This window comes from Octodon degus, unplaced genomic scaffold, assembly GCF_000260255.1.
Source record: "Octodon degus isolate 3935 unplaced genomic scaffold, OctDeg1.0 scaffold00044, whole genome shotgun sequence".
Taxonomy (NCBI): Eukaryota; Metazoa; Chordata; class Mammalia; order Rodentia; family Octodontidae; genus Octodon; species Octodon degus.
The window spans coordinates 2,202,329-2,225,594 of record NW_004524620.1 but is presented as its reverse complement, the minus strand read 5'-3'; the positions used below and the strand labels follow the sequence as shown (position 1 = coordinate 2,225,594).

Sequence of the window (23,266 nt, the reverse complement as noted above, 5' to 3'; positions counted from 1 at the left end):
AACAGATGGTGTTCTGTACATAACTATAGCTCCCGTGCTCTATGTGTAAATAGATGATGGAGAAAAGCGCCTGCCTTCTAAGAGGAGAGCAGACCCAGAAAACATGTTGGGTGACCATGATGGGTGACTGCCTCCAGAGACAGCAGAAAGTAAAGAGGGAGTCGAGGCCAAGTGCAGGTGTCAGGAGAGGCACCCTGAAGAACTGGGTGGCTGATCCAAGTCTTGAAGGATGAGAAGATTTAGGAAATGTGAGAACATAGTAAATAATGAAAAACTAAGAAAAAGGACATGGACTATAAATTCAGTGCTTTCAAAACTGCTGCCTGTTGAAGAACAGACAGTTGAAAGCTGAAAATAGTGTATTCACTGGCCTTCCCGTTCATCTAGCTTTCTTGGTGTTAGGTACACAGTGAGCTGGAGAAGCTAATGCCCAAATGATCCTGTGAAGTACCGGAACCCTTACGGGCAATTGGTATTTTTAATCCATTGGTGATAGAGTTTAGTTCCATGTGAACTTCTGAATGAACTGAAAAATTCCAAAATATATTCTTTTAGGTTTTTTTTAAATACCGTTTGGTTTTTCCTGCTTATGTATGAATGTTAATTAGCCTATATTGGAGACAGGATTCAGAGAAAGGGAGTAAAACTGTGGCTACAAAGACAAGAGATAATTACAAAATAGAAAAAAGCAAACTATCAAAGCAAAAAAAAATGTATTTTCTAGAAATTAACTTAAGATTTCCAAAAGGATGTCAAACCTTCTAGCAAGACAAAAAAGACTTGGGCTGGGGAGATGGCTCAGTAGAATAAGCGCTTCCCTGGCAAGCACAAGGGCCTGAGTTCAATCCCTGGTTCCGCGCAAAAAAAAAAAAAAAAAAAAAAACAAACTTGAGTGGGACAAGCATCAGCATCAGAGTGAATGAAAAGTGCAGCATTATTAAAAATGCATGTGTATTTTATAATAACATATTAATATAAAAATATATGCCTAAGTTATATTGCCTTGGCTTCTTCAAAGGGCAGCAGCACGTTGACATCACATCCTTGGGTTGCCTTATTTGCCAAGACGGAGCATTACAAGGAGCTTTGCGCTGTCATGTGCCACTTGCCATGAGTAGAGCGTTCTGAGATTAGCCGCCTTGTGTTCTGTATTCTGCGGAAGAAGCGAGGGCAGGCAACAGCCCTCAGGCCCAGATGGGGCAGGTCGCTAGCTTATGTACATCCAGAAAAAATAGTTCCTGTTTGTTTCTCAGCGATACTTAATTTGGGCTCTGGAAGACTGTTTCATTACTAACAGAAACACACTTGTGTCATCTGCCCCCAAGTTAATTGAGAGAACGTGATTCGTACCCTCCCTCTAAATCTTTCCCACTTAAAATAAAATGGCCTCTAGAAGTGTAATGAAGACCTGGCTCATTGCTCTTGAATTCTTTTTTATAAATTTTGCTTTGGTTTAATTAATTTTTTTATTTTCATATTAATTTTTTCTTTCAATGTTATTTTTTATTTATACATGATCACATTCATCATGGAGCATTTGTACTTGTATATAACACATCTTAATTCTGTTTTTGTCCTCGTCACTTTCCTGGAAACCATAATCTTAAGTGAAATAAATCAGATACACAAGTTTAAATATCACATTGTCTTGTTTGAGAAACCCAAAGGAGAAAAGTAGAAGATGGATACTAGGAAGTAGGAGGAACTTTAGAAGTCATCTCACACAGCAGTTCATGGCTCTGCTTGTCCCGCTCCATGTCCTTAGTTCTTCTGTGGAGATAAGGGCTGACAGCGGAGGGCTGTGGAGGAGCGTGTGCGGCCTCCGCTTGGCTTTGGCACTTGGCTTTGGCTTAGTGAACCCTTGGGCTTGAGCCATCTCATCTCTCTTTATCCTTTCTCTTTCTGAGGTCCTCCTACGAGTTCTGGGAGAACCACACAGAAAAGGAGAAACAAAGAGCAATGAGACAGTTTCAAAACTGATTAGTAGGTCAGTTTCAACAGTTAATACGCTGCATATTGTTGTCTTCGTAGTGGTTTGTCATAGTACAAGAATTCTTTATATTTGCTTCTTGTATTCTGTGGTGTAGAGAAGCGGGGATCACCCCCCAAGAAAGGGTAAATTCTTCCTGAAATAATTGTAAGCTCAGGGCAGTGTCTGTACCAGGAATTCTAGGTGCTTTAATATTATTGTTTTCACAGAGTTAGGGGACAGAATGCTGGTCATAAAATGCAGCAAAATTTCAGAGGTGAGTGGTGGTGACAGAGCTTCTCTGGCTTTGTAGAGCAGAATTTTGTTCTAGGTGGAAACAAAAAACATATCATACACTATGGATTATAAGCAAAGCTCCCAGAAGGTACCCGGTATAAATTGTGGCCATAGGAATAATTTTATGCTTAGGAAAAAGGGAAACAGAGGAGAGTATTTTATGAACTTTTAAATTCCATTGCTTATATTAATTTGACTTTTGGGAATCTACTTTTACTTCTTTTTGAAGAAGGTATTTGTGGGACTATGGCTCGCAATGTGGCTTTGCAGAATTTGTGTACTGCTATTCACAGATTAGTGAAGAAAAATTCACATCTGTCAAAATATTAAAAGTATATAGCATGTTACAATTATGAGGATTTTGGAGGACTTCACTTAGACCTCATAATAACCCAAGAGGTGGTAACTCTTGCTTGCTTGCTTGCTTTCTAATGTATTTGGTTGTAGCAGAGTCTCACTCCACAGCTCAATCTCATTGTGTTCCTCTTGTTTTCAGCCTCCCCAGCACTGGGATTAGAGGCATGCACCACTATGTCCTGGTGGCAAAGCTGGTGTGGCATGTGGTGCCAGGTATCAAACCACAGTCCCTGCACTTGCCTAAGCTTGCCTAAGCAGGTACTTTAGTCTGCTGAACTATCTCACTGGCCTTGTTGTAACTCTTTCTAATGACTGTTGATACAGTGAGGCCCAGAGATACCAGGAGCCTTGGCAAGACCGTGTAGTTGATATCAATAATAGTTAATACTGGTAGAAGTCCTACTAGATGCTGTTTAAATGTCATGCCACTCATCACCAGATTCCGTCCTGAGAAGAGCCTCTTCCTCACAGTGTAGCTCATTGTGAGATAGCCTGTTTGCTTTAGACAAACAGTATCAGGATCAAAAAGAACTTGAAGGGCTGGCCAGATAGCTCAGTGGACTAAAGCACCTCCTTAGGCAAGCACTAGGGGACTGGGGTTTGATCCCCATGCTGTGCCAGCCACGCCCCTGGGGTGCGCTGAGATGGCGAATGAGACTGGGCATGGTGGCACACGCCTGAAATCCCAGCTCTTGGGAGGCTGAAAACAGGAGGATCACTATGAGTCCAATCTGTGTAGTGAGAACTGGTAGACCCTGTACTAAATACATTAAAAAAATTAAGAAGGACTTGGAGGGCCGGGAAGATGGCTCAGTGGAATAAGCGCTTCCCTGGCAAGCTCAAGGGCCTGAGTTCAATCCCCAGATCTGAAAAAACAAAAAAGAAGGACTTGAATCCAGGCACTCTGGCTCCAGGGTTCACACCCTGACTCACAGCTGGCCTCTGTTACTCTAGATTTATAGTCAAATCCAGATCCTCCACCACACCCCTTATAAGATACTTGCTCAGCAGTTAAGCGCCCCCTCAGAAGTAGCCATAGTCAGGGCTGCGTAGATGACCTGCATGGGCAGATCAGTGCTTCATGACATCACTGAGCCAACTGCTAGGTCGCCATGAGAGGGGAGAGAAAGGGGAACACACTGCCACCCCACTTTCGCACAAAAGAGGAAAATACATCTGAAAACAGCAGCTCTTTGGCTGATAGTGCACAGCTAGCAAGAACCAATGCGTTTAATTTAAATACAGACACTGGAAAGATCACTTAACCTGCTATGGTTTTTCTATTATGAATTAATTTGATTTCAACAATGTATACCTAGATGACCATAGGAGGAAAAAGTGTGCAAGGATTGGTATTCATCTTTAAAGGCTGAGACAGATTTTGACCTCTCAGCTAAATAATGAGTTGAACACAAAGACAGACTTCTAATACAAAAAGCCTGGCTGAATGTGAAGTGGGACTGCTGCTGAAACCAGAGCTTGCCTCCTCATATAATTATATGGAGCAAGGCCCCTTGAGGATAACATATTAAATGAAATTAGTAAAACTTTACTTAATATAATTAAAATTCTGAAGGTTAGATTTAACTTGCCTAATTAAATCTAACATACTGGGAAAGCACAGCTTACTTGATAAGTAGGCTTGGGCTTTCTAGATATATTGATTCTGAGGTTATTTGTTTTTCTATTAGTTTAATAGTTAAAATCTATATTGGAGAAGTTATTTGGATCCTAAATTCCAAGTTTGAAACAGACAAGCAAGGTGGATGTACAGTTTAATTTTACTCACAGATAAAGCTGCGGCAGCTACAGAGTATTTATTTTGTTCCAGATTAATTCTTTCATTCTGTCTGATTTGTTTCATAGGAATTTGTACGTATATATTAACTACCAGCTTTCCTCCTATCTGAATTATTTTATTCTCTTTAATATCCACAGAATAGCACAAGGGTCCTTTGTACACTAGTAAAGAAAACAAAAACTGTGCATTATATTTTCTATAAAATCTATTTGGGGATTTATTTATTTATTATTTGAAATAGGGTCTCACTATATAGTGCTGGCTGGCCTTGACCTCACTTACATAGCCTGGGCTGGCCCCTAACTCATGACATTCCTCTTGCGTCAGCCTCCCATGTGCTGGGGTTACAAGTATGCACCACTGTACCCAGCATGTGGGGGGAGGGGGGCAGATGTCATTTAGAAGGGAGAAAAAGCTTGATGAAATGGAGAGTTGGAGATTCCGTTGGAGAAGGACCTCTAAACTTTTTTGCTACCTGACTTAAGATAAACTTACCCCTGAGAATCACAGACCTTCCCAGTTCCACTTTGGAGTGAAAAACTTAGCCAGTGATAAAATCAAACTAATTTTGAGAAGATCATATGTTTGTCTGCTGTAGTAATATGTTTTCTAAATATATAAACATGTCTTAAGCAGTGTAAGAAAATTTTATACTGACACATAGTCTATTGAGACCAGGTAATAGAACTAAGTGAGCTAATCAGTGAAGAAAAGTTTCATTTAGCAACTAATAAGTGAATTAATATTTGAGGAGAAAGAGGCATTAAACTTGGTAGAGGAACAGAAGGCTTTAAGCAGGGAAGACAAAATGATTTAGAGCTTAATGACAGAATGGATCAAGATCAATTCGAAAGCTCATGAAAGTATAGCTCAGATGCTGTGGAGAGAAGGATTGAGCCGGGTCTTGTAATATGATTCAGCTTTTATCTGAAGTGAGAGGTAGCTCTATTGAAACACCTTAAAAAGTAGAAATGGCACAATCGATTTTGTATTGTAACATGAAACATTCAGCGGCCAGACGAGAAAAGGCTAAATTCAGTGGAGAAAGTTGGGAGATTATTGCTGGGCTGGAGAAAAAGCAGTGCGCCCTGAGCCCTGGCAGGAGAGAGCCCGCAGAGCACACCCTGGGAGAGAGGATTGGGGAGTGAGAGCCCCGGATGACAGGTTGGGAGTGAGAGAGGAGGAGAAAGGCAGACTTGTGATGACCCCTACCTTTCCTGAGCTAAAACAGATATGGAGCTGTGTTAGTGCAGGATTTATTTCAAAAGGCCTGTTATTTCATTTTACCCACTGTGAAAACGAGGTGTTTTGTGACACAGAAATGAAGACAATGCTAGAGTCTAAAAAATCTTTGGAGTTTCGAGGAGAGTTCTGGGCTGGAGACATGAATCTGTAAATAATTTGCATGTAACTAATAAAACCTAGTCCATGAATTGTAATAAGATCTCCTAGGATGAATAAAAACAGCATGAAGAGAAGTCCTTGGCCGGAGGTCTGAGTGACATCCTTATAAGGAAATCAGGTTATCATAGCAAGGGTTAAATCTAGGGAAAGCAAGAAGCTTTATCCCCCCCCCCAAAAAAAAGAAGTGTGATACTGTTTCATAGAAGTCCTTACTGAAAGTAAAACTCTAAGATGATTAAGTGAAAAGATCAGAAATTCTCTTTTGCAGGCAACAGCCTTGTGGGCTCTGCAGCCCTTGGCAGAGTTACTGACATAAACAATGCAGTAGGAGTGACATAGAGGGCCACAGAGGTGGGCGTGCGTGGAAGGGAGGGCCATGGAGAATAGTAGGAGCAGTTCAGGTTCTTCCAGAATCTGGGCAGTAAGGGGCAGGAGAAGGGAGAGAGATGTGCTTTGCTTGGCTTTGTAAATGGTAGATAAGTGCGTGCCATTAAATGTCACGGGAAGGTTCCTTGAGGAAGAGGAAGTTGCAAGAGGCAAAGAGTGGGGAAGGGGGATAAAAAGATTGCTAAGAAAGTGGGAAAAGGGAACTCATTCAGGAAATGGTTGTTGGAGCACAACCATAGGACCAGCTCTTTGACTATACAAAAGGAAAGTTGAAAGTAGGGAGACGGTGAGGGAATTCTTGTGTGAATGTTTGCCTTTTCTCTGCAAATAGAAGGTAAGGCCATTTGACTCCTAAGTCTAAAGCTAGGGAAATCAGTAAGATTGACTTCCTAGTGGTGTGGAGAGCTTCACTTAGCTTGCTCCTCATGGGTTTGTGGCATTGTTCTGCCCTAGGTCTCCTACAGCTCCCAGTAGTTTCAACTCGGCGGGTGACAACCCTAGATTTCAGCGGGGTTAGAAGAGGTAGGCTTTGGGACAGAAGAACCAAAGGAGAGAACCTGGGCTGGTACTTGGAGCAGCCATGTGGATGTTCAGATTGCCCTGGCTAATGTCAGACTTTGCAGTGAAGGAAGAGTCTCTCTCTCTCTCTCTGTCTGTCTCTCTCTCTCTCTCTCTGACACACACACACAAATCCCTGTAACCCATCCATAAGAGAAAGGAAATACTGAAAAAGTCGCTCTTTCTCTGGCAAAAATCAGGGAGGGAAGAGCATCATATGGATGACTTATGTGATCTTCCAGGGGGGTATGTTTTGTTTTTCAACAAAAGATAGAGGGAAAAAATGCCTATAAGCAGCAGTGAGAAGCAGGAAAGCAGCTCTGAAGCCTGTTTGTGAGGTTCATGGTGGGAGAGGAGAGATGACAAAGCAGTATTCTTAAGGAAAAGTGGCCGTCAGGTTAGGGAAGGACACGGGTGTCTGTGGAGGCCCAGCTGCAGAGAACAGAGTTGAAAGCGTGGATTCAGCCAGGCAAGTGAGCGTTCGGTACCACGGAGTTTCAGATCGTCAGGGCTCCACTTCCTTCAGCGCGTAGGAGCTGCTTTGAAGCAAGCTTCACTTGGTCTGCTCTCCATGGATGCTCTAAAAATCCGTAGAGAAGAAAGGTTGCAGATACCTGACCACACTGGTAATTAACTGCTATGGGCGAGGCGGTTTAACTCTCATGCCAGCCACAAGTGGAGAGTGGGGGAGCGCTAGTGAAGAAAGAACGGGCTCTTCTTTGTGGATGGGAGCAGCAACTCAGTATATGGAAGCAAAGAAAAACGAAATGGAATGCATCAGCTTGACTTCGATTTGTGTGATCCTGGAAGTGAACAGTGGAGGCCCTCTGATTATGTGCAGTACTGTTACAAGAGAAGCTCTCCCAACTATAGTCGGGATGAAGAGCGGGAGGTGCCGTGGCGGGTGTGCGCCTCGGTCCATCCTCACTGTTACTCTGTCCGCTCAGTGGCAGCCTCTGTTGTTCTGTGCTCATTTCACATGATGGACTCATTGGCAAATCTGGACAGGAAAAGAGGGATGCTCACCTTGAATCATAAAATAAGATAGTGTCCTCTTTCACACTCTCCAGGTCTTCTCATATATATATATATATTAGGGAAAAGTATACAAGGTGTTCAGGGTCTCACTACTAGATTGGACTCACAGTGATCCACCTTTTTACCGCCTCCCAAGAGCTGGGATTACAATTGTGTTTCAGTGCGCCCCTGGGGGAGTGGGGCCGGCATGACAAGCCTGGGGATCAAACCCCTGGGCCCTGCACCTGTTTTTAGGCACTTTAATCCACTGAGCTATTTGGCCAGTGCTCTCCTCTCCCTCTTGATCATTATTTGTAGTAAAGAAAACGTATGGCTACGTGATATAATTCTGTGTATCTGTTGACTAGATGCACGGAGCATGTGGAGAGGATTCTGGTGTAACTGACTGATTGGGCTTGAATTCATGAGGTTGGAAGGCAGGCAGCGTTTCCCATGCACCTCTACCTACGTCTTGAGAAACTTCATCCACCCTCATGCATAAGACCGCAGGGACGCATCCCTCACCAGGGCGGGCAGCCTGGCCTGCAGCAGGCAGCAGCTGTTGAGCGTTCTGCACCCTGAATACTGTGCTGAGCACTCAGGCTGCATTTATTTCCCCCACATGGCCAGATACATTTTTACTGTCATCTACCAGAATATGCAACTAAACTTCAAGAATATCAGCACGGTAGGCGCAGACCCACGTTCTGAGCCAGGTGTGCCGCAGGCTGCCACCGCCTTCATCTGAGTACGCTGCGGCAGCGCTGGACAGGGAGCACCGGGAGAGACACCTCATGACATTTTAGGTTTTGTAGAAGCCACAGTAACCACAAAGCAATGGGTGATGGCCGGCCAAATAGCTCAGCGGATTAAAGCGCCTGCAAGCAGGCGCAGGGGCTCGGGGTTCAATGCCCGCGCGTACCATGCAAGCCCTGCCCCCAGGGTGCACTGAGCAAAGGAGACTGAACGTGGTGGTACACGCCCGTAATACCAGCTCTTGGGAGGCTGTAAACAGGCGGATCACTACTAGTCCAATCTAGTAGTGAGACCCTGAACACCCTGCAGACCCTTCCCTAAAATACAGAAAATAAGTAAATAAAAAAGCAACAGGTGAAATTCACTTAATAGTTATTCCACTTAACCCAATAGATCCAGAATATTCTAGTTTTAACAGGGGAACACTATCATAAAAATGTCTCTGAAATACCTTACTTTCTGCTTTTCCATGAACCCTTCCACCCAGTGTTCCTTGCCAGCCAGAGTGTTTGTCGGCTGCGGCTGGCTGCATTTCCATTGCTGTGTGGCCAGCCAGGCTGGGTTTGCTGTAGTGTTTGGCTCTGCTCTAGACTATGCTTATGCAGATAGAGCCTGTGTCACCAAGGATTTACTGGGATTGTGACAGGGGGTGCTGTGAGAGGAGTAGAAAGGGGCTCTGTTGCGCACGTTGTGAGGGCCTGCCAGCCCTGTGGTATGGGGCTCCCTTCCCTTCTTGGCTTTGTCTGTGAGATTTCTTCTCTGTTAAAGGTGGATGAATATATGGCAGTGCGAGTGTGTGTTTTCATTTGGATAATAATTCTCCAGTAAATTAACAGAATAATGGATACAAACCTCTTTCACACACTCCAAGTCTTTCTTCTCTCTCTTCTGACCACCATTATTTGTAGTAAAGAAAATGAATGGCTGTTATGAAAAAGAAAATGAAAGGCTGGGGATATAGTTCAGTGGTCCAAGCACCTGCATGGAAAATGCAAGGTCCTGAGTTCAATTCCTGGTACAAAAGAATCAAAAAAATCACAAATTAAAAAAAAAAAAAAAGAATGGCTGTTAAAACAATACTTCTGGTGCATTAATGACAAAAACCACTGTTAAGGCTTGCATCCCCTTATTATCTGTTTTAATTTGGGCAGTTATTAAGTCTCGCCTGATCTGTTTGTCTCTGACTTGATCTTACATCCTGATAGCCTATACCAAGGCTGTTTGTAAACTGTTGTGCAAGGAGAGAAAAACAAGATTGTACATTTAGGGCTGCGGAGATAGCTCAGCGGAATAAGTGCTTGCCTGGCAAATGCAAGGTCCTGAGTTCGATCCCTGGTACCACCAAAGAAACAAAAGATTATACATTTAATATCTTCCCTGAAAAGAAGAATGGTCAGCGTGCTTATAGTTATTATGTGCTGTGTTCACAGTCCTTACAGAGGTACAGTGAGCATGGTTCCTGAGGAGGAACGCACGAGTAAGGTACCCACTGTCTTTAGGTGACGGAACACTGTCTCTAGTAGTCTAGCTCTTTTGGGGAACGTGTGCACTTGTACAGCACGTACATAGTAGTGGACCATTCCCACGGTGAGCCCCCACCTGGCTTTGTCTTCTCCTATAGTTATTGTTAAACTGAGGCCTATATTAAAGGCTTTTCATTAGAAATTTCAAATTTGTACAATGATAACTTAAGTTTCAGAATGGGATGAATAAAATGAGAAAAGAATTTTTACATCTGATCATGAGATTCTGGATATTTTTGTTTTATTTTTTTTTTATCCAAAAGGGGTTTAAGTTTGCATAAACAAAATGATAGATCCGCATCTAAGCTAAAAGTAATTCTATTACATATCCTCCTTTAAAAACCGTTGTAAGTTAATGTCATAGAAAATATTTGACTCAGCAGTTCGCAGTGGTAGATTTCAATATACCTGCCTCGCATGCATCCAGCACGGGGGTCCTAATGAACCATGTCTGCTCTGTTTATGGTGCAAAATGAAGAGCAGCTGACTGTTGTGATCTCATCGTACAAGATCGTTAAGGCCCCACATTAATGTGTACCCATGTTGCTTTTAAAATTGAACAAACAGGTGGTTATTTGTCATGTGCGAAATGGACACATTCTCCCCTATCCATAATTCACCCTTGGTCTCAATCACAGGTCTGGGTACGATTAGAGGGCATGTCCTTTCTCTCACCTCTCAGCTAACCTCTTTGTTGTCTGTCTATCCCTCTGTGCAGAGGTTACTACATAATAATTGTGCCTTTGAAGAAATCTCGTGGGAAATTTATCAAGCCATGGGAGAGTCCAGATGAAATGGAATTAGATGAGGTAACTATATCTTCGTTGTCTGTGTTTCATTAGATATTTAATTTGTTGAATTCTCCATTCTCCCTATGGAAACCTTCGGGCATCTAATCCAGGGTGCTGGCACTGGCACGTCTGACTGGCAGGAGGGCTCAGTGCTATGGGCCGGCTGCACTCTGCCCATCCAAACAAAGACCCCATATGCTTAAAAGATGTGAAGCTGCAATAAAGCTTACAACCTGTCTAATCCTCCTTGGCCTAACTACCTTGCCCCTTTGCCCCTTGTAAAACATGATGTGAAAACGTGGCAGGTTAAACAAATTGCAGCGAAGACCAAGTCACCAATGATAGGACCTGCAAGGCCTTCCTTCGTTGGCCCATTGTTCCGGCTGCTACAGATGCCAGACTGCACGTTGCAGCAGGGCTTCCTTGGCCTACTCTGTGGTCTTGACTAACTTTTTGCATTGCTTGCCTTGCTGCATATTCTGTAGGGTTTCAGAGTCAAAAGTGCATTTAACTGCACAGGAAAACAAATCACAAAACTTTGAGCAAAGCACAAAATAGAACCAAAGCCAGCAAGTACGAACTAGCATGAATGTAATGGCCAAAATGTGGACACCAGTAGGTGTATTTTATTTGGCACCTACTAAATGGAGTATTGGGGTTTTGAAAGAGACCTAATTATATGCTTTCATGTAAATGAAAAATCTGTGATGAAGAGCATTAAACCAGATCCCCAGACAACCACAGTTAATGACTGAGATTCACAATTAAAATATGGGAGAGACTTCGATATTTCTACAAAATGCTATTTTGAGTAAGTTCCTAAGAAAAATAGCCAGTCTCCCCTTTGGAAAAATAAAAATAAAAAATTAATATATTTATTGGGCATATATATATATATATATATATATATATATGTTAGATTATATTTTATAACATAAGTTATTTCTCAGCATTCTTTTTCAAATTAGCTCAGGTGGAGTAAGAAAAACAATACCTTAACTGTACTGGAGGAGGTAACGTTTGTTTGAAATTTTTCATAAAGACATTGTGAGCAGACAAAACGATGGCTGCTGGTGTCCTGTGGCAGATGTGCGCGCCCTCTACAGCTGGGGCTCAAAACCGTCTGCTTCATTTATCTGAGTTAAATATGATTGGGTTTAGGAGGTGAGATGAGTTCAAGGTTAGGCTGATGCTTTTTTTGTCACCATACAGCGATTAGATTGTGCCTAGAGGCACATGAAGTAAGATACCATTGTAATCTTATTGTCAATTTAGATGTTATGGTTTTAATTTTTCTGTTAACAAAAAAGGTGTAGAAATCACCATTCTGTGATATTGAGGAACAGCAGTCCTTCATCTGAAGATGCAAAGTGATTAGTAGTTTTTTAAAAAAATTATTCTGAAACAAGACATAAATTTACTTGTAATGGACTAATCAGTTAATCCCGAGACATTCTTTACTATCTAAATTGGGTTTTCACTGAATAAGAGAATTGTCACGAGTGAGTTTTAGCTGGAATTGAATTTAAAATGCAAAGGCAACTTGAAGAACCTGTGAATACCTCGTTTTAAAGCACTGATAGTCAAGAAAAATGATATCAAATGTTTTAAATAATGGATTCTCATTAGAAGTTAAGCTATTTGATAATACTGGAAAGTGATTCTCTTTTACAGCTGTGATTTAACCTCTAAAATGCATAGCAAGGCTAATGGATTAAAGTATAGGGGTATGTGACATTGAACTTTCTTGCGATTAATTTCTACAGGTTTGTGCTGCTGCTTCCCATAACAAAGGGTCATTTTAATCATCCTGCGAGTTGTGGTGCATTAATCTATATAATAGGTTGATAAAGAACATTTTATTAATTCAGAATTTGGGGGTCAGGCTGGACTGTTTCCCACTTTTCTTACTGATATAATTGAGACCACATAGGAGAATTAATGGTGGAAGAAATAAGATATGCATTGACTGGAAAATGGGAATTATTTCTGATAACTACGACTTTTGTTACATCTTCTGCGATTACCTCCAATATCTCTTGTAACTCTCGTGGAGGGGGGCAGATGAAAGTAGGCGGTGGCCTCACTTTATGCTTACCCTTGCAGTTTTGAGCCCTATAGATATTTTAAAAAATAACCTTACTATGGATAATAAAAGAATTTTAATTTTATTGATAGATTGGTACTGCCAAGTGTGACAAAGCAGTATTCCTCTCTTAAATGTATTTGACCAAGTAATTTTTCAGCAATGTCTATAATTCGAATTGTTGGAACCATATCATTAAATAGAATTGTGGCCTAAGGGCATTTCCACATGGAGGCCTCAGATCTAGGCCCATAAAATATTGAAAGTGGCTTTCCAAACAGAATTACTCTCAAAATTTTATTCTGAGCTCATTTATTCTCTCTGCATAAGGGTGCTCTCTACATGCTAAATTCCTAGACTGGGATTCCTGCGCTCAAGGTCACAGTGGTCAGGGATGACGTTGATAGTTGAAATGAATTTTGGGCGGATCGACTCCCCAAATGTCAGCTATACTGAACTCAGGGAAGGTCATGTAGTATATCGAAAGCTCTTCATTGCTCTGTGCTTTAGACACTCATTGCAAAAACACATGATGATCTGTGGTTGCAACTTCGGCATGCTGGCCAGCTTTGGTGCTGTCGTCTGGACTCACTGAAGCCACTGAAAGTACAATGCAGCAAGTGTCCTACTGAGGTGACCACAAGTCACAGAATCAGGGTGACATTCCGGATTTGCCCTTCATGCATGACCATGTTAGAACAAGGAGCACTGGGACAGCCCAAAGTTTCATTCTGGATTACCGCCTCTGAGTCTTCTCAGTGCGCACCAGTGCAACATCCTCATAAGCATGACAGTGAGTTGGAAGAATTGTGACAGCTGTCTGCAGCTGAAACATGAATAAAATTGAGGCAGGGCTTGATCAGTGAAGGAGAAGGAGAGAGGCATGCGCAACAACAACTGATGGTGAATGTTTCTGATTAGCCAACTTTAAGCCTTTGCTCAGCTCCTCCTGCATAGCAGGGCTCATCCTATGCTGCATGCCAACAATGGCCTTTCTAATGATTGCTTGAGAATAATACTAAATATTTCACATCAGGATTTTTTTAAATTAGCATGTTAAAGAATCCAGGAAAAGGAAGCAAAAAATTTGTCTGTGTTAATGACAGGAGATGCTCAAGAATACAGACCGAGTGAAAACAATTGGGATTATCAAAGTTTAAATGTACCATTTGATTTTTTTGTTGCATTTGGTAGCATCATTAGTAAATATAAGATTGAGATCTCTCCTGTAATTTCATTTTTTTCACTGAGTCATTATCCATTGAGACTTTCTGTTGTGCCTCAGTTTCCTCACTTATGGATGAGGTTCATTATATTCTATGTTACAGCATTATTAATGAGAGGTAAACGATCTATGACACATTTAGGACTCCTAGAACAGCAGCTGACATGTAGTGCCTAGCACGTGGTAACTAGTGATGTCAACGTTATCATTCGTAAATACAGATTTGATACCAGAAAGGAAGGGAAGTAGCAAATCTGTCTTTGCTCCTTTCTGACCTGCTAGCATGCAGAAAATCCTACCGGAATCCATCACCTGATGGTCTGCACATCTCCAACCAGCCTTGTCCAGTCCAGTGTGCTTTTCATTAAGTGCTTATGTTTCATGCATTTTAACTGCATTAATAGACCCAAATTTCACAGAAAATTTTACAGCTTTGTCAATTAAATATCACTGACAAATAACTTGGGGAGAGAATACTGCTTTCTCCATGTCATGGGGACAGCCAGCACAATGTGTTTGCAACTCTTGGCATAGAGAATAAAAAGCATCAGATTCCTTGCAGAAGCACACAGTGGGCCTCGGATGCTGTTTCCGCCTTGTAGCACAAAAGCCTGCCTTGATTCTGCCAGAACCCCACTCTGCTCAGTATGTACCACACCTGGTGTTTACCACAACTGTTCCATTCACAAAATCCAGGGGAATACTTAGTTTTGATGCAGTTTTCATAAATACCTTAATTTTGTTTCTCAAGGGGAAAACAAGATGTCCTCAGATAGTTGTTTTTTTTTTTCCAGTTTATCCTGCACTACATGGCCTTTTCTTTATAGAAATTAAACCAGAAAGGTTAAAAATTGTTATCAACAAAGTTTAAACAGTATTGCTTACTTCAAGAGGCACCCCACACTGATAGATTAGTTCCCTTTTAAGCACTTTCAGATGCCAATATGGCAGCAGAGAGGGTGGCAGAGGCAATTTTGATACCATTTTGAAGTCAGTTATCATAATGTATGATTAATATGATTTTTGGTCTAGTCAAAGAGCCAGTACAAACTCTAGATTATCTCAACACGAAGCACTTAGTTTTAGAAGTACAAGAAGTATGTGTACATGTGTGGTGTGTCTTCTTCAGGATAATATGGAAATTAATTTTTATCTGTCCTGTGTCACCTGACAAGCTATTGAAAGCCCCCTGAGAGGAAAAGTTGGGTCTGGGATAGAATATGAGCGACCCCACACCAACTGGTTCATGAAGAAGGCGAATCAAGCCAGGAATTTTGAAATGATTGACGATATATGTAAATGTAAAATTATTGGGCATTGGAGAAATGCAAATTAAAACAGTACAAAGATTCTCTCTCACCCCAGAAAGAATGGCTGTCATCAAGGAAAAATCAAGCAATAACAAATGCTGGAGGCATGTGGAGGCAAAGGAACCTTCTCCACTGTTGGTGGGAGCGAAGGCCAGTTCAGCCACTGTGGGAATCAGTGTGGAGGTTCTTCAAGAAACTAGGATTAGGGGCCAGTGAGACAACTCAGTGTTCTAAAGAACTTGCTTAGACAAGCTTACACAGGTGGAGGAGACCGCAGTTCGATCCCTGGCACCATATGCCACACCAGCCAGGCCCACAGGGCAAGCTGAGCTGGCCACAGAAAAGAGAAACTAGGATTCCAGGTCCCATGCAACCCAGCTAGTCCCCTTCGGGGTATTTTTCCAGAAGAATTGAAAACATCATACCACAGTAATATATGTGTACCCGTGTTTATACCAACACAATTGGTAGCTGAATCTTGGAAACAAATCAAATGTCTATCAACCAGAGAATGGATATAAAGCATATATTTTTATACAGTGGTGTACTACTCAGCTATAAAGAAAGACAAACACAAGGCTGATGTGGCTGAATGGATGCCACTTGAGACCATAGAAGGGAAATAAATGAGACTCATGTGTATAAACATTGGATCTTCTTCCTGGTTTAGAAATGGAAAGAGTAAATACTGTGCCTGATGGCACAGTCGGTCCTGTGAACAGAAAAGAAACCACTCAACAGGAATTAGCAACTGAGCTGGGGAAAAGAGAAAAGAAGGAAAACAGGGAAAAAAGAAATACACACGTACACAATAACTAAGATAATGGCACTGCTTGTTCCTGTTAGTTCACTGAACAGTGCTTGCATTGTGTGGTCCGGTTTGCAGGCCTGTAGCTAGTAGTCGGAGCAGCTTCTTTGAAGATAACAGTATGCAATACAGTAACCATTGCTCATTTCCCCTCACCATGTTTTGGAATTGTCTTGCTTTTATTTTGTTTTTATCTCTTTAAAATAGAAAAAATTATTAGATTCTGCTTTTGTTGACTTGAGAGAATGATGGAATTATTAAACATGCTCTGAATGACACTAGCTTCTTCCAAAATCTGATCCCATTAAAGTCTTAGATGGGTTTATCTGAGGTTACTGCTTTTTAAATAAATCTCCTACAAGGCAAACTTTTTTGAACTGAGCTTATTTTTCTCCTTAGAGAAGTTATAATGCGTTATTGTTCTTTAAGCGAATTTCATTATGTAGAAATGAGACGAGGCTCTAGGAAAGATAGAATTGCCCCGTGTTTATACACTGCACCTTCCAGAAGCTGTTCTATATCTGACCTTAGCAAGAAGCCAAGCACTGAAATACTGAAAGGAGATTCAGTGATGCTGGCATGCTTTGTGAAGTGTGCACAAAGTGTATTTGGTTCATTCATGTGCTTAAGTTAATGTTTCCCACTAAACTGTCAAGAATTTGAGTTGTTTATAGTTCCTTTTCTGTTTCTCACTTTTTCCCTTAAGCTACTTAAGGAGATATCTAGGAGACGCAGAAGCATTCGTTACGGGAGAGAAGCTGAATTAAAGCCATACATTGCAGCTCACTTTGATGTCCTTCCCACCGAGTTCACCCTGGGGGATGACAAACATTATGGTGGATTTACAAACAAGCAACTCCAGAGTGGCCAAGAATACGTCTTCTTTGTGTTAGCAGTGATGGAGCACGCAGAGTCTGTAAGTTAATCCACGCGGCGTTCCCTGTGGCATGCTCACGAGTCCCAGTTTGGGGGATATGGAGGTGCGCCCTTCCCATTTCTCGTGAGCTGTCATTTACTGCCCTGTAATAACAGGCTGTCAGACTGAGGTGGACTGCTCTGATGTGAAAGTCCAGCCTGACAAGCCATCGTTCAGGTTCAGACCTATCCGTATAGCACACAGTGTTGCCCATAACGTGGTCACACTTGGTCTCTGGCCCTCATCCACTGACAATGACTATCTAACAACATATTCTTCTCTCCTTACAAAATACCTGATCAACCTTAGCGCATGTGTGATTACAACAGACGTTAACGAGCTATAATTTAGCACAGTGCTTTTCCAAATATTTGAAGACACTGACGTAGGGAGTGCTGGCATTTGGTCTCCTGGAAGGATTTCCCCCAGTTGCTGGAGGAGCAGGGCAGAACAGACAGCTTCTTTTTTTTAATTCATTTTTTTTTTAATGCATTTGGGTATGGGGTCTCACCATGCAGCCTGGACTTTCAGTGATCCTCCTGTTTCAGCCTCCCCAACACTGGGATTACAGGCATGCACCACTATGCCCGGTCTCTGGGGAGGCTCAGCATGGCAAAGGGCGGGGCTGGTGTGGCAGGTGGTGCCAGGACTGAACCCTGGTCTATGTGCTTGCTTAAGCAGGTGCTTAGTCTGCTGAGCTATCTCACTAGCCCTAAGCAGCTTCTTTAATGGCAGCAATTTCCAGGGATTTTTGTCAGTGAAAAGTCAAGAAAGTTAGAAAATAATTCAATAAAAAGGAAGAGTCCTAAGGTACTCTAAATAATGAGTTGTCTTTTTTATGTAATTCATCTTGCTCTTATGTCATTTTATGCTTCAGAGGCTTTGAATGTTTAAAGTAGAGTGAAGATAAGAAGTTGTAGATGTTAAAGGAGGGGCAGATTCTGAAGTGGCAGTTTACATTAACATTTAACATGCATTCTCCAAGTGGGATCGTTCTAATCAGGGCCTCAGTCTGACAGGCGTGGCAACTCAGTCCCCTCAGCCGCTTTCTGTGCTCAGGAAGCCTGAGACGTATCAAAGGTTCCTCTGCATCAGGTGTCAGCGTGCACACTGGGGCCTCTCTTCAGCAGACTGGAGGAATTCCCCTGTGGAAAATCAAAACACAAAGGCAGTCGGGTTTACCTTTGTGCACAGGATGTCATTGTAAAACAAAGTGACACCCTCCCCGGAATTTTAATGTACAGCCATGCTTTCTCTTTCCAGTTCAAGGTTTTAAGGCAAAACTTGAAAGGAGATGAGATGCTGGAATTCATCTTTTTCTTTAATAATAATAATAAAAAAGAATCCTTAGGTATTTAAGAGGAATTTTCTTTAAACAGCTCTATGAACATTTCAGAAAGCACATTCAGAACATCTACCAGAGGGAGAAATCTTGTCGTGCAGACTGCACTACTTCTCGCCTGGCTTCTGAAGGCTTCCAGACATTTCCACCAGTTTTTAAAAGCATTGCCTTTGGTGGAGTCTCCTTCTCTTCCGGGTGCCCTCTCACTGTTTCATCAGTTACATAATAGAATTCAGATTTCCCCCCAGATTTGTTCTTAATTGCCCTTTCCTTTCATCATCTCTTGATGTTGCTCTTGAAATAAGAACCATTTCCCCACACTTCATACAGTCGCCTGTGTGTGCGGGCCAGCATTTATTTTACAGACAAGAGTCGTATCCAAGCAGTATAATGTTTGTAGTGACACAGTCCTTCAGCTGCTTCAGATTTTCAGGACCAATTCTTAATACTATGTGTGATTATTTCTCGGGCACCTTAGCCCTTTGCAGAGATGAATATGTCTGCTCTTCAGGTCCTCTCCCAATAGACACTGAGCTTTTGCCTTCGTACTTTGCCCCATATTAGGAATATCAGAGAACTGGTTTTGAATTCTTTAAAGTATGACCTCTTCCTTTATCCCTCCTCCAACAAATTCAGCTTTCCAAGGGACTCGGAGTCATGTAACTCTGTTTCCTTTCTGTTACTACGCTGCTTTGTATCTTGATTGGGGCTGAAAAATCTGTGTTCTTCGGAAGGACCTTTGCTTACATTTCCACCTTGATTCACCAAGATTATTATCACCAAGCTTCTTGGTGAAGAATTTCATTGGATCAGCGAGTTGTACTTACTTCTATCTAACCAAACGACCTCAGCATGGAACCTGCCAAATGGGGGGACAGGCTAAAGGGAAGTACATGTTGCCTGACTGTGTAGGCTCTTTGCAAAGCCCTTTGTGCCAGGTATTTTACCAATATGTGTCTCTCATCTCTCCTTCCACACTCCTGTCTTCTTTGCTTTTCTTTCCTTCTTTATTCTGCCTCTGAGAAGGTTGGAAATGAACAAGTTTTTCATCTTCTTTGAGAAAGTCTGAAAGTCTCATCAATCATTTTCCTGGGCAAGTGATAAGAACGGGAAGCAAGAGGCAATGGGGCATGTGTTCGCCTACGTGTCTGCTGACATTCAACGAGAATTCAGAGTGTGCGCCACAAAATGTGTTTTTTAGAACATGTAGCTTTGCAAAACCATGTTGAGTGATTCTCAGAGAAACACACGTGTGTGTCTTGACTATCTCAGCCAATGAAAAGGTTGAGCTTTTTACTTTATTCAGCAGTGCTTTGCCGAAAACAGAAAATGCAAAATACTTAATGCTCTGTACCACAAAAATAAAAATAAGTGAGAAAAAGCTTAAGCAAGTACAGAGTGTGAGTAGAGGGACTTCTTACAAATCTCTTTTATTTTTTATTCTTTGGCTATAGTGGGGCTCCTTTCCACTGCCCTAGCCCACAGCACCATGTACCCCCAACCCAAATAGTTACAGGTCTGGAAATCCTAGACCAAGAATCGGTTCTTGGAAAGCATTGATAATTTCATTAAAGTAAATGAAGCATACGCAAAATTTAAAAAATAATTTGTGGTTCACCTTTAAAAAGGAGAATAAAGAACTAAATTAAATATTTACATTTAGCTTTTCGTTGTTGCTTTTGACCTGTATTTTTTTGAATGACTGATTTCTTCCAGTTTAGAAGGCAATGTTTAAATGGAACCTTGGTGAATAGCTGTATTTTAAAAGCTAAAGTTTGTGGAACTTGTAAGACATTGAAAGAACACATATAGAGAGAGCTTCTTAGACTAACAGCAAAACAGTTCATTGTGATATAAGTTGTTAGATGTGGTAAGGAACTTTTTTTTAATGTGGTGGCCCTTGGCAACAGTGCCAAGATACATACATTTTCTGGGTAGAAATTCTTGAAGGTTAACATTAACTATATAACAGAATAATAATGGAAAGGAAGAAATCCCTTGTATGGTTAAGAGAGCATGAATTAGATCCTGAAGAAAAAAATGGTAACCATGAGACTAGAAAGAAGACTTATTTATCAGTAAAATTAGTAGTTTCTATTTTGGAACAGAAAGTGAAAGAAATTAAGAAATTGAAAATATGAATCAGGAAAATAGGGAAAAAATGTGTGTGATTCTTCTTTCGTGCATATACATAAAGAGAATTGTAAATGGGGGTCTGAGTCTTAGTAGGTTTTCTGAACTTAGGAACATTCATGAAGAAGCAGTCTGCGTAGAGCCTGGTCATTAAAGCCGGACCAAACCTGGCTCCATAGGGAGAGGATGGTTCACAGAGAGCAGAGCTGAAGAATGGTGGCTCATAGCGTAGAGGCAGTGGGATGTACTTCAACAGGACATGAGCAGTTAAGAAAGATTTGGAAGAATCCATTTGAATACAGGATTAAGAAAGTCGGAGAGAGACATTTTAAAAAGTCTTGGTCAACCATGGAAAATGTAGAGAAAATACCTTGAGGAGAAAAGACTAAATGTGATAAGATTGCACCAAGGAGACCTAGGACCATGGGCGGCAGTTGAGTGAAAAGACAGAGGTATGAGTGGTAGGAGCAGCCTGTAGCCTCTAGCTTGGTCTGTACTGAAATCAGGAATGAAAGAAAGGAGTAAGGCGTGTCCATAGCTTAGAGAATATACTTTTCTAAAGTCAGGTACAAAGTCCTTTAGACATTCAGCCCATTCTTTTACCAAGTACTGAAATTATACTGTTTAGGCGAGCTCAGACTGCCCTAGGGGTAGGACTGGCACATTATGAGGTCCTGGGATTGAACCATGCCTAAACAAGTTCTTTGGACCACTGAGCTATCTCACCAGCCCCTGGAATTATACTTTTGAAATTTTATTTGTGTTTAGTTTTGGGAGGAGCTAACATTCCAAATTGTAGTAGCTATGATAAAATTAAAGAGGACCTGCTGAATCCTTTTGAATGCTAAAAGTTCTCTATTTCAGAAAACTCCATCTTCAGTTCCGTACATCTTACATTCATATTGAACACTACCTCCTAACTCATGCGCAGTAGTCCCAAGTGCTGGCACAATTTAAAATTTGATTAAATACTGACTTATTTTCCTCTATAAATATTGCCTTTTCACTTTGATCTCCTTGATCGGGCTAATACAAATTGAATATTTCATTTCCAGAGTACTTGGATTGAAAAGTGTTTCAGGGAGCGGTGAGATGGCTCAGTGGAAAAAATGAAAGTGCAAGGGCCTGAGTTCAATCCCCATTTCCAAAAAAAAAAAAAAAAGAAAAGAAGAAAGAAAGAAAGAAAGAAAGAAAGAAAGAAAGAAAGAAAGAAAGAAAGAAAAAAAAGTGTTTCAGATTTCAGTTTTGGATTTTGGAATATTTCCATGGACCTTGCTGGTTTAACATCCCTATTCTGATAAAGGGAGATCCAAATGTTCTGAAATTTCTCAATTTTTTTTTTTCTTTTTGTATCTTGAAAGACTTTGGATCTCTGATAATTGAATAAAGGGATTAAGCCTATAATACCTTTGAGGCTGAAACTCTGAATATTTTTCCTTATTTTCATGAAGCACCTAACACGCTGTAATGATATAAATACCCATTGCTCATTTTGTGACTGGCTAATTATGGATCATTTATACTTCACAGAATTGTGTAATATTCTACATCTAGTCATCATGGTAAAGAACCTTTTAATTTATTTATACTATCAGAAATTATTATATCTCACTCTTTAAGGAAACCAGCATTGTAAACTTTCCCCCCTCCTTTTGCCTCCCCTCCCCCCCATTCCTTTCCTTTCCTTTCCCATTCATTTGACTAACATTGTCTCATTCATTTGTTATCAAATCTGCTATGTCCCAGATATATTGCTCCTTCTAAGGCTGGATATAAACTCGAGAAAACCATTACTTTATAACTAAAATAGATTCTGCTTTTCCTCAGAAGATGTATGCAACCAGCCCCTACTCTGACCCCGTCGTGTCCATGGATCTGGATCCACAGCCAATCACGGATGAAGAAGAAGGCTTGATCTGGGTCGTAGGTCCTGTCCTTGCGGTGGTCTTTATCATTTGCATTGTCATTGCCATTCTTCTTTATAAAAGGTAGGTTTGCTCAGTATTTCTATTGGAACTTTGATGTCTGCTTTATGCTTTATTTTTGAGGATTTACCATCATTCTGTGGTCATGAAGTTCACTTGAGTGCAGCCCAGGTGATTGCTGGGAAAATGTTTTCATTAGATGTAGAGCAAATGTAAAGCCCGTGCTCCTTAGAATCAGTGTGCAGTAAAGACATTTGTTGCCGAGGATGCCTGTGCGCTAGGCTCTGTCTTCCAGGCTGCTTTATGTAGAATGAGCACTTGTCATGGCATTTGAGAGATTACTCAATTCATAAGCAGATTGTTCCATGAATGTGTTGAGGTTTTAGGCAATTATTCAATTTCAACATATTTCAGAACACTATTACAATTTTGCACATTTGTGTTCATTTTATAGGTCTAACTTTCACGTATAATAAAATATTTCCCTGGAGCTATTTCTCAAGATTTAACAAAAGTAACTAAAGATTAAAAGAGAGATAGAAAATTAATTCTTCCTTCCCACTTCTTTCTACTTTTGCAGTATATTCTGTATTGAATTCTCATTTATGTCCAACATGGGAAGATGAGAAGATATGATTTACTATTTTAAAAAATTTAGTCT

The 23,266-nt window shown here is 41.1% G+C and overlaps 1 protein-coding gene across 1 annotated transcript in view; it reads left to right on the top strand.

The window, feature by feature from the left end:
- Positions 1 to 23,266, top strand: part of Ptprd (protein tyrosine phosphatase, receptor type D) — a 437,469-nt gene that overhangs the window by 271,092 nt on the left and 143,111 nt on the right. The window contains exons 18-20 of the mRNA XM_023715852.1: positions 10,788 to 10,878; positions 16,996 to 17,205; positions 22,508 to 22,668. Of these exons, the coding sequence (XP_023571620.1) occupies positions 10,788 to 10,878; positions 16,996 to 17,205; positions 22,508 to 22,668 (462 nt within the window). The remainder of the gene's footprint in view (positions 1 to 10,787; positions 10,879 to 16,995; positions 17,206 to 22,507; positions 22,669 to 23,266) is intronic.